This window comes from Anguilla rostrata, chromosome 9, assembly GCF_018555375.3.
Source record: "Anguilla rostrata isolate EN2019 chromosome 9, ASM1855537v3, whole genome shotgun sequence".
In the NCBI taxonomy this organism is placed as follows: domain Eukaryota; kingdom Metazoa; phylum Chordata; class Actinopteri; order Anguilliformes; family Anguillidae; genus Anguilla; species Anguilla rostrata.
Window position 1 is genome coordinate 38,213,415 of NC_057941.1, and position 12,756 is coordinate 38,226,170.

General features: G+C 40.6%; 1 protein-coding gene across 4 annotated transcripts in view; it reads left to right on the forward strand.

Moving 5' to 3' along the window:
- arhgap31 (Rho GTPase activating protein 31) overlaps positions 1-12,756 on the forward strand; it is a 217,053-nt gene that overhangs the window by 90,231 nt on the left and 114,066 nt on the right. For 3 of the 4 annotated variants that reach the window (XM_064352060.1, XM_064352057.1, XM_064352058.1), the window contains one exon: positions 5,261-5,343. The exons of the other annotated variant lie outside the window; for it this stretch is intronic. In XM_064352060.1, the coding sequence (XP_064208130.1) occupies positions 5,261-5,343 (83 nt within the window). The remainder of the gene's footprint in view (positions 1-5,260; positions 5,344-12,756) is intronic. 4 annotated transcript variants of the gene reach the window in all.

Genomic DNA, 12,756 nt, shown 5'->3' on the forward strand with positions numbered 1-12,756 from the left:
GGAAAATAGAAGCGAATAGAACAGTATCAATTGATTTACTGTCTCCAACTACTGAACATAGATTTCATCATCGCTATGTAAGTATTACTGCTCAAAATATTTTGGTTATAGACGTTATTTTTGAAATTGAGTGCGTTTAAATAGGTTAGTGGTATTACATAATGTGGATATTTCACACTGTAATGTAAGTGTTAGTTAGTAGTGTAATAGTTCTTGTGAAGCATGCAACAGTGATGAGGTAAGAGTTGGAACATTGCCAAAACGTGGTGGACGGTTGAAAATTGTTTTCATGTTGTTCCAACCCCATAAAAGAAAACATACAGAACAGAGTATAGAAACACATGCAATAGTTAATTATTACACATTTAGGTACTGTACCGCATTGTGTGACAATAGTTTTGGATCTGATAGCAATGTTTCATCTTACACCATCATAAGAACCTCATTTATATGCTTTATAATGGACAAAAGCATTTTATTCAATTTTGGAGAAATTTTGGATATGTTTTTGCACCCCTAGATATTTTAGACCACTGTACTGACTGAAAGCTTGTAATTCCCACGTGAAAATGATGCAATAGTGAGTTTCTTGAGTCAAAACAGTTGATTTGTAGTGAAATACGTGAATATGTTGTGATTTGCAGCAATGCATAATTTAGACATTTTGGATAGATTTGGAGATGCTGCTTAGTTTTTGTTTCATACATCTATAATAGTTCTACATATCCACCCTTAGATTTTATGAACTTGTGGAAAAGAAGTTTTTGATCTAGCACATGTATAGTTTAACCTGCTGTATATATATACAATTTCTCAGTATTTCATTGCAATCTAAAAAATTGCTAATTCATTTTTGATTTTTTGTCTAGACAATTGCATTTGTGGCACTTTATGTCTTCCAAAATTATGAATATAAACTAATCTGTATTTGTATTGTAAATTGTACAAATGTCTTGCTTCATTTAAGCCATTTTCAAGTCTCTCTGGCGTTCACATCTGGAGTTATAAAGTTTTAAATAGGGTACCCCCTAAATGGGCAAGGATTGGCAAGATTTGGCTTGTGCGCTAAGGGGTTAATGACTTATTGTATACATGATAGAACTCCTAATTGTTTGTATGTTGGTAGATGTGCCGTTTGCAAGGTAGCTACAGTAACTTAAAAAGTAGAACACTAGAACACTGGAAATGGCATAGTGAAACATTTCATTTATATAGTATTTTTTCAGTCGCTCAAAGTGCTTTAAAGTAATCAGGGGGAAACTCATCTCAGCCACCATCAATGTGTGAAAACACATCAGCTGATGTGGAGAGGGTAAGAACAGGAACTGATCTTGTAACCTAAAGGTCACAGGTTGATTCCTAGGGAGGACACTGCCATTGTACCCTTGAGAAAAGTACTTAACCTACATTGCTTCAGTATATCTCGCTGTGTGAATGAATGCAATGTAAAAGTTGTGTAAGTTGCTCTGGATAAGTTTGTCTGCACCAGGGAACCACCTATTCTTTGCAAAGAGTGTCGTGGAATCTGTAATGACCACAACGAGTCAGGAACTCAGTCCCCATCACTGCACTGGGGCATTGGGTATTTTTTGACCAGAGGGAAAATTGCCCCCTGCTGGCCCACCAACACCACTCCCAGCAGCAACTTAGTTTGCCTTGGAGGTCTCCCTTCCTGGTACTAACCAAGCCCACACTTGCTTAGCTTCAGTCATTAGGCTGGAGCAGGGTCCATGGTGGTATGTCTGCTGACATAATGACAGTGGTCATTATACAAAAAAAAAAAAAATCTATAAATCTGCTGTCATGAAATCCATATGGCTCCCCTTTCGTGAATAAACATACGTATTGAACATTCTGATATGCAATATTGATATTCAAATTATAAGGAAATAAAGTTATAAACAGAATATTAACTTAAATGACTATGGACAGTCAAATTCATTTTTCTTGCTTGTTTGCTTGAGCAACAATAGTACCCAGCTGCAGGTCGGCAGAGCAAGCCTGTGGCTGGGCAAAGCCTGTAATAGTAGCCTGAGAGCCTACCTTGTAGTCATGTAGCTGTCTGAGTCATGCAAACGACAATATGGCAATAACCAAGGATAGGCAGTTTCAACAATGCTAAAAGGTAAGCATTTTATTTACAAAGCAAGATGAACACACACCGAGAGGACTATGTTACCAGGAGAAAAGCAGATCTCAAGTGTTCCTCTGGTATCCCCTTAAATATCCTCCCAGTCAAGCTTTCCACACTCAAGGTCTAACCTGGCCAGTGGTCTGGCCCCCTACTGCCACTAACAGACCCTTCTCCTATAGGAATAGGGGGGCTGCATGGTAATTATACACCCACTCCTCTCCGTGCAGGCGCAGTGGAACTTGTGGAACTCGCAAAACAGCTGACAGCAAAGAATAGACTTAGTATGACTGCATGCTCTTCTGATTGACTCTATTATTTCTGCCTATATTTCATATTCCCCTGTATAAGTCAAAGGCAGTGGCCCCTCTTACTATTATTTTATACTTTCAGATAACCATGAATTTCAAATCCTCTATTCATAATCCACACATTTGGGTACATACATCAACCTTAGAACAAACATGTCCACATATCTCCAACACATAATCTCATTCCTTAAATACACTATATGGCCAAAAGTATGAACATCACACCCATATGTGCTTGTTGAACATCTCATTCCAAAACCATGGGCATTAATATGGAGTTTGTCCCCCTTTCACTGCTATATTAGCCCGCTATAATTCACTTCCACTCAGCCACAAGAGCATAAGTGAGGGAGGGCACTTAGGTTGGGCGATAAGGCCTGGCTCATTGTCGGCGTTCCAATTCCTAAAGGTGTTCAATGGGGTTGAGGTTAGGGCTCTTTGCAAGCCAGTCCAGTTTTTCCACACGAACCTCAGCAAACCATTTCTTTATGGACCTTACTTTGTGCACTGGGGCATTGTCATGCTGAAACGAGCACAAGCCTTCCCCAGACTGTTGCCACAAATTCGCCAATCTCAAATTTGTCCATCATACTGCCAGTGAAACGTGATTCATCCCTCCAGAGAACGTGTTTCCACTGCTCCAGCGTCCAATAGTGGTGTGCTTTACATCATTCCAGTCAATGCCTGGCATTGCACATGGTGATTGTTACGTTCGCGTGTGAGACGCGGGCGTGCGTTTTTCTCCCCTCTTTCGTTCTGCTCTCTCTCGGTTGCTGTCATTTCCGCAGGAGTCCATGTTCCGCCCTTCGTTATTCCCATTGGTCATCCCCGCTGTCAATCATCAGAATTCTCCCGCTCATCCCCCCCCATCCGCCAATCAACTCCCTCCTGCAATCATGTCTCCTCCAATCATGCCTCAGCTCTCAATTTAAAATATCCCCATTTCGTTCCTGCAGGAGCCTTCCGTTTCCTCATTTGTGCTGTGTGTTTGGGCAAATGCTAGGTTGTGTGTGTTATTTGAGAGAGTTGTGTTGTCTAAAATTTCGTCCGCCCTGGTTCACTTCAGAGACCAGTGTTAGGTAAGTTCCGGGGGCCCCTATACACGTGTTGACACGTAGGGTAAGGGCTCTGTCTAAGCACATTAGTTTAGTGGTGGTGTCGCCCCCTGTATTTATGACTGCTGGTCGCAGTTAGGTTAGTGAGACAAGTTTTGTTTTCTGTATTGTTAATTGGTTAGTTATATTACAAATTCGTAGTTAGGGTATTTGTTTGTTATTTTCGGTACCACTCCCTTTTTTTTTTACTGGTCTCGGTTGTGTGTCTTGGCGTGTTTTATGTTTGGAAATGTCTGTAAATACTTGTAAATAGATCCCCCCACACAGTAAAATCCCTTTCACCGTAGTCCGCCTTGTGTGTCTCTCATTGTTCTCACAAGAAAGCTTATATATTTAGTTACATCTCCCGGTGCCAAACATCATTTAAATATTGCACCCTTAACCCCTAGAAGGGTCGTAACAGTGATCTTAGGCTTCTGTGCGGCTGCTCGGCCATGTAAATTCTTTTCATGAAACTCCTGACAAATTGTTCTTGGGCTGACGTTGCTTCTACAGGCAGTCTGGAACTCGGTAGGGAGTCTTGCAACCGAGAACAGGCAATTTTTAATGCACTACGACCTTCAGTACTTGGCGGTCCCGTTCTGTGAACTTGTGCGGCCTACTGTCTTGTGGCTGAGCTGCTGTTGCTCCTAGACGTTTCCACTAAACAGCACTTACAGTTCATTGTGCCAGCTGGGCAGAAATTTGATGAACTGACTTGTTAGAAAGGTGGCATCCTATGACAGTGCCACTTTGAAAGTCACTACGCTGTTCAGTATGACCATTCTACTGCCAATGTTTGTCTATGGGGATTGCATGGCTGTATGCTTGATTTTATGCACCTGTTAGCAATGGGTGTGCCTGAAGTAGCCAAACCCGCTAATTTGAGGGTGTCCACATACCTTTGGCCTTATAATGTATATATGGACTCTTGCATTGATACACCTATCTAGGAACATACATGCGTACGTACGTACCCATTCCTAACATAAATGTTTTTCTTTCTTTATACATACACAGGCATAATTGGTAGATACAGTCTATAACAACAGATTCAACTTTTTCACACCATGGTAGATCCTGAGGGCAGAGGACACATTGCAAGGTCTGGTTTTCCCAGACAGAGAAGTGTTGGTATTTTGCTCATCATGAAAAGGTCACATGATGGCTCCAAGGATAAAAGTCACCATAGCTGGCCTGGTAATAAAGCCATTTACCAGAAGGCCATCAGTTAATTTGTCTTCATCTTGGTTCTTCCAACTTCTGTCATTTGGGCTGCAGTGAAGTTGAAGTGGTGGAGTGTCCGCTTTGTTGCATGGAGATTGGGAATCCCATTACAATTGCTACTATTGATTGCGACCCTAATGACTTAATAAGCTCTTTCTCTCTTGTCTATATTTCTGTATGCAATTGTGTAAATCAGTCTTTATAAGATTATCTGCTAATTGGCTAAATGGAAGATGTTAATAAAATTAATATTGGAAATATAAACGACTGCACAAGAAACACTGAATCTTTTATTCGGTGGCTCCGTATTCCAATAGTTATTTCAGAATTCAGTCCTGACCAAGTCATCATAGGGTAACTAAATTAACTTTTTTAATGGACTGGTACTTTACTTTAACATTTGTTTTGTCTGAATCCAGGGGCTTGTGACCCTGAATTATAGAATGAAGAAATGTTTGTTCTGTATAGTAAATAATATCTTCTCTAACTTTGTGCAGGATGCAGTCTCAGTTCAAGAGGAGCATGTTCAGTTAGAGCACATTCAGAATGTCATCAATGAACTTCCACCTCCTCACTACAGGTAATACCAGCCAACTGAAACTCCGTACATAAAACCTACTGTTTATTCCAGTGTTAATGCCAAACCATAGCATCTTATGTGTCTTCACTATATTATATTATGGTCCTTATGTTTAGGCTTGCTTTAGCATGTGTTTGCTGAACATTCTCTGAAAACCATTTCTCGATAACAATTTAACTTAAACCTGAACAAAGATCCTCCCAATGCATAATTTTGAGTCCAAGCAGTGATGCTGGCAGAAACTAATAATTTTCCACAAGATTCAATCAAATGTACTTGGTGGTTTCATGGCACATGCAAATGAATCAAACCAGATTTAAATTGTTTTGTATTCAAACAAATAATCCTTAAAATTTTTTAAGAATGAACATTTTTTAAATATTGTACTGTAGCTGGAGGCGGAACCTTTTTATTTTTTACAGAGCAAGTGAACTTAGCCTTTGGAAATAATCAGTGTGCCTGCCGCCAACTTCACAATCATCACTCTTTACCGCAATATTTAAAAAATCATATTAAAAAATAATTGTGATAAAGCAGTATCAGCCAATTCATGTGACTTCTTTCCAATGTGGCTGTTGGATAATATAGTCCTTTCCCACTAGTTTAATGCTCAATTCTGCTTGGTCACTTTGGGCATTCTGCAGTAAAATATTTCTGAATACTGACCGTTACTGGGCTGTATTTTAACGATCTAAGCGCACGGTTTATGGCGCAAGTGCATTTAGGGCGTGTCCAAATCCACTTTTGCTAGTTTAACGGCAGATACTCTGAGTGCAAAGTAAGGAGCATGGTTCAAAGGAGTTGGACTTAGTCTCTTAATTAATCATAGGCGTGTTTTGGGCGTAACATGAAATAAACCAATCAGAGTGTCATTTCCCATTCCCTTTAAAAGCCAGGTGCGCTTGCACCTTTGGTGGATTGCTATTATAATGGCGGATTGGCCAAGTAGTAGGAAAGAACGCTTCTCTGCAGAGGAAACGGATCGGCTCGTGCGCAAAGTGAAAGCACGCAAGCAGACCATCTACGGCAACAGCAGGATTCCACCAATAATTATATTATGAATATTATGTTAATATAGGCTATATAATATTATATTAATATTATATTACCAATATTATGACTAACCATTATGACATGTATTTTTAAAAAATATCGCGCGTTGTGCACCCGCCTATGTAGGCGCATATTACTATCTTAATAATGTGCCCTTAAAATAACAGTAAAATACTGCGCCATTGACTTAAGACCAGGTTTTTGTTGGTCAACTGCGCAATCGATTTCCGCTGCCTCAAGATAGCAATGTGCCAACAATGCAACTGACCACACCTCATTTTAAGACCATGGGCGCTTAGATGGGCACAAGTGCATTTGCTATTTAAACAACGTGGGCGCTGGATGGGAAAATGACAACTGCGTTGGTCTGAAACTAGCAAAGACACTTGCATTGCGCTTGGCGCCACTTTGCGCCGGGTGTAAGATAGAGCACTTTAACTTAGAACACTTTTCCTATCACTCCGCAGTGTTCAATTTGACCATTGTCACTTTTAGAAAATCAATAAATATACTGTATTATGTGCTTTTGTTGCCTAGTAAATGTAATTGTTATTACATTTACAACCTACAGCAATTACAACCTTGAGTCTTCTTTGGTATGACGCTACAAGCTTGGCACAACTGTATTTGGGGTATTTCTCCCATTCTTCTCTGCAGATCCTCTCAAGCTTTGTCAGGTTGGATGGGGAGCATTGCTGCACAGCGATTTTCAGGTCTCTCCAGAGATGTTTGATCGGGTTCAAGTCCAGGCTGTGGCTGGGCTGCTCACAGACATTCACAGACTTGCCCCGAAGCCACACCTGCATTGTCTTGGCTGTGTGCTTAGGATCGTTGTCCTGTTGGAAGGTGAACCTTTGCCCCTGTCTGAGGTCCTGAGTGCTCTGGCACAGGTTTTTATCAAGGATCTCTCTGTACTTTGCTCCGTTCATCTTTTCCTCAATCCCGACTAGTCTCCCAGTTCCTGCCACTGAAAAACATCCCCACAGCATGATGCTGCCACCACCATGTTTCACCGTAGGGATGGTATTGACCTGGTGATGAGCGGTGCCTGGTTTCCTGCAGTCGTGACGCTTGTGGCCAAAGAGTTCAATCTTGGTTTCCTCAGACGAGAGAATCTTGTTTCTCATAGTCTGAGAGTCCTTTAGATGCCTTTTGGCAAACTCCAAGTGGGCTGTCATGTGCTTTTTACTGAGGAGGGTCTTCCGTCTGGCCACTGTACCATAAAGTCCTGATTGGTGGAGCGCTGCAGAGATGGTTGTCCTTCTGGAAGATTCTCCCATCACCACAGAGGAACTCTGGAGCTCTGTCAGAGTGGCCATCGGTTTCTTTGTCACCTCCCTGACTAAGGCCCTTCTCCCCTGATTGCTGAGTTTGGTTGGGTGGCTAGCTCTAGGAAGAGTGGTTCCAAAATTCTTCCATTTAAGAATGATGGAGGCCACTGTCTTCTTCTGGACCTTAAATGCTGGAGAATATTTTTGTACCCTTCCCCAGATCTGTTCCTCGACACAATCCTGTCTCGGAGGTCTACGGACATTTCCTTCGACTTCATGGCTTGGTTTTTGCTCTGTCAACTGTGGGACCTTATATAAACGGGTGTGTGCCTTTCTAAATCATGTCCAATCAATTGAATTTACCACAGGTGGACTCCAACAAGTTGTAGAAACATCTCAAGTATGATCGATGGAAACAGGAGGTACCTGAGATCAATTCTGAGTGTCATAGCAAAGGGTCCGTATACTTATGTAAATGTGATATTTCAGTTTTTTATTTTGAATAAATTTGCAAAAATTTCTAAACCTGTTTTTGCTTTGTCATTATGGGGTATTGTGTGTAGATTGATGAGAATGAGAGCTACATTTACAATAATATTTTTTCTAGCTAGTTTAAGCCATGTGGTCACTAGCCTCCCATGTAGCAAAACTGTGCTAATGGGGCTGGTCGTCACTTGTGACAACCAGCCCCTGACACATGATTGATGTCACAATCTTATGAATTATTCCATTCTATATGTCGGTAATTCTATAGGTCTCTTTAGGTAGAAAGATGGTGAGGACATTCATCAAGAAAACAGAGAAAGGCCAGACAGGGTCAGATGTCATGTTAAGTGCAGCAAGAAAGGTGAAGCTAGAAAATAAAACCATCAGAAGCACAGCTAAGGAATTCAATATAAATTAAAGCTGCAAGCGGCGTTGGGAGGGGTCCAAGCATTGGCACTATCGCGCCCCCAATGGAGCGATTTTAAAATGGCTTTGTCCTCATGATCATATACCTTCACCCAACATGTAGGGGCTACAGTCTATGGTCACTGGGGTGGGAGGTGGCGCCTCTTGGCCTTGACATTGTGGGTCCGACTACGGTCCACCTGTGCGAAGTCAGAAAATGCAGGCATCCCATTTCGTAGTGATTTCATTATGGGGTGTGCTATTTACACCTGCACTAGACGACCATACAATAATCGTTCTCTGAAGTTTTTCGGTAGCCGAGTCATTTTTACTATTTCCTTTAGCCTACTTAACCAAATAATTAGTTGGCAGAAAGCGTAATCAGCTTGCTATATTTGGTAGTCCAGTAGCCTATGCTAAAACAGTTCGCAACTTCGGCTACCAAGCCATTTGACTAGCTAGCTAACCCTAACCGGCAAATATTCAATCTGTCAAACGTGTTTGACGGCTTGTCAGTCGTGTACATTCTGTAAATGTCTACCTGGGCCATGCTTCACGCATGTGACAAAGCTACTATAATCCCGATTTTGGGATAAACACTGCTAAATTTTCAGTTTCACGAAGCGAATTAAGAGTCTTACGGTTTACTTGGTGGATAACAGGCTACAACACACGATGAAAGCACACACACAGAATTTAACGAAATTAACCATCTTTGTAAGACTGGCATTTAGAAAGGAACATATTCTTAGCATTTAAGAGACCAACAAGAGCATTTAAGACAGTTGTTCTCAGAATCGGTCCTGGGGGCTCCTTGCGTATATTGGCTTTTCTCCATTGGTTTTGATGATCGACAAGAAACAAAAAAAATAATAGCCTAATAATAATTAGAAATTCAATGTACATTATTTTTGTCTTCATGCACCAGGTGGAAAACTTGCTGTACAAAGTGTGTTGTCATATTTACACGCCTGCAGATAAGTTATTAAAATACTTGGTAGATTTGTTAATCACCGCTGACAGTGTTAATTTTTATTCGGTAAAAAGTGATCGGTCAGCTAGCGTCACCCAGTAAGTGAACACCACAAACAGCGATGGAGTAGTAGCAGTTACTGGCTCATTAACTGACTGTGGCGAAAACCTATGACGATAACTTGCTCGGTTAACAGCAGGTCTACCAGACAGTTATATGAAAATTAGCCTAGTCAAATCACCAGTAGCCTACACATCTCTGATTGATTTACCATCAGGGTAGTCGATGTTCTTCCCCTGTGGTTCATATTGCTTATGCGTGAGCTAACCACGGACAGCCTACCTAGCTCACTGGCAAGCTGATATGCTAGCTAAGCATATTCATTTTGCTGAGAAACATAAATTGAAGATAACTGAACATAATTGTATTATTAATGTCATACATATAACGTGATTACATGACACAGTACAGTCACGGATGGAAATTAAACTCCGTAAACAGTTGATAATATATTTCAAAACATAACGGCAGACAGTCAGCTAGCCTCAAGTTCATTCTGCAATCGTTCGTTGAGGTTGATGGGTTTTTCCGCACCGGACTGTCTATCACATTGTAAAATCACAGAACCGCTTAACTCTATGGTTTTGGCTCCAAATCGACAACATGGCCGCGCCCGCCATTGAGCTTCAAAACGTGTTTTAGAGACCCATGGAGAGTCAATGGGTGACGTCACAGTAGCTTTGTCCATATTTTTTTAGAGTCTCTGGCTTCTGCGCCGCAACTAAAAAAGGAGTCACACTAGTGTTGTCACGATACCAAAATTTTGACTTTGATACTGATACCAGGTTTAGTATCACGATACTCAATACTGAAATGATACTTGAAACTTAAATGATGCTGATTCGATACTCGGTACCTAACGATACTGAAATTACCTTAATAGATCAGAAACGTAATGTCCACAAGGGTTGACCTCATTTTCGAATTCATGGTTTATTAACAACCTTTAAGTTGAAGCCTCTTCAACATATTAATAAGCATAGGCCTATAGTGTTACAACACTAAACAATAGAAAAATATATTAAATATATTTCAAAAAATAAACAGTTGTAAACTAAATAATCTTTCAAACAGGTCTTTCACCTTTAAATAGATTTAAAAACAGCATATTTTAATAACAATACAGCATCTATCTATAATCAAATATTTCCAAATTGGAACACCTATTGCTACTGAAGTGAACTGAGTCGAAGCTTGCACTGTATCAAGGAGCTGAGTGCACCAGCGCAAGTCACCTCACTTGGCAACCTTAGTTGCTACTGCCATCTAGCGAAGATTCTGACAAATTACACTTTTCATCCTCTAAATCAGTAGAGACACGTTTCTCTGGCTTTTACATTTGACACAAAAGTACCGAACGTCGGAAAGTTGTAATACCGAACCGTTTCTCTTTTTTTAAGTACCGAAAAGGTGCTGAAGTTTCGGAATACCGTGCAACACTACGTCAGACACATATTCCAATCCATTGCTCATCTTAGCAGAGAATGCATATTTCAGAGCGCCTCAGAGACAGATAGAATAATAACACATAAATACACATTTCAAATAATAAATACGACATTAAGAAAAAACAAAACAAAAGACGAAATATCAACTCGCGACCTGCGCGCAGAGCAGCCTACCATTATATTTATTTAGACACTGGAATATAAGAAAATTTTTGGTTACGCTGACCTATAAAACGCTATTCCAAAAGAAAAATCAGACATGTTATACATCGTTAGAAAGCTTATACTCTCACCTACTGAATAAATTAATTGTCAATCAAGCCAAATTGTACTAAAAAGGGCGACAACGCCGTAAGCAACAGGTGTGGTATTATGCACAGCTATTTTTGAAGGTAGCCGACCCAGGCATCACAAATGCGCGTATATTTCACAAACGGATTGTCCAAGACAATATATGACCACTCAGTCGCAAAATGGACATCTCTACGCGTAAAACCAGTGGTAAGATTGTATATTTATTCAACGTTTATTCTCAGATATTGACTGTAGAATGACATGGTATAATTTTAAAAAAACTATGTCTCGTTTATTTCATTATTCAGTGAGCAGCGTTTTCACTGCTGTATTGGCATATTTTAGGGCTAATGTCGGGTTTATCTTGTTGCTACGGAATATTACATTACATTACAGGCATTTGGCAGACGCTCTTATCCAGAGCGACGTACAACAAAGTGTATAATCATAATCAGGAACAAGTGTGTCGAAAACCCGAGAAAGAAGTACCGTTCCAAGTGCAGGGAACAACCGCATAGTTCAACTTGGACCCTGAAGGTTAAACTGATTAACACTAACACAGTTTTGCAGTCTATGCAAAAATACAAGCAATAGTTGAGACGAGTGCGTTAACTAAGTCACCTACGAAACAACTACCTAGTTACAACCCTAAGCTTACAGTCAATTTAGAGATTAAATTGAGAATACGATTTCTCTCAGCATAATGACGGATTCAAAGACTAAACGAACTCACCTGATATCGTCTTCAAATGGATCCATGCCAAAGAAAAGTAATGATTCATCCTCTCAAAAAGCTTTTACTAACAAACTTTTAGTAGCAAATAACGAAATATCAACTCGCCACCCCTGCTATCTGCGCTCGGAGTACCATATTATTTATTTAGACACTGGCAATCTACAGCATAAATTGCGTCTTTTGTTTATATTCGCCATGGATGTCGCTTGCCGTAAAGAAGTTTACTAGATGTCGTAACACTTAAATTTGGAACTCCAGCTCTTCCGCACACCACCTAATAAAAAAGTCCAAATGGCGGGTGTGGCAAGTGAGTGCCACCCCTCCTGCCTTCCAACACACTCACGTGAGACAACCGTTTGGGTTTTTAGCACTTCCGTGCTCTTTTATTAAAGCCCACGGCTTTTTTGGAAACAACGTAACACAGGGTTTTTCTTTTGTTTCTTTTAACACTGTGCACTTCATTCTTCTCTCCGGCGTCCGCTCCCGAAGACTCCTGGTCTCCGCTTTTAAAAACCCCAGGCTCACTGTTGAAAACAAGCAGAGGCAATCAGCACAATTAAACAATTGATAATTATCGGCGCTGATTACCTCCACCTGACAGTTGTGACGAAGGATCCGAGAGCCGCTCCTCTCACTCTCTCTCTCTCTGCAGCCGACGCTCAAACCACGCCCACCCCATAGGTGCTC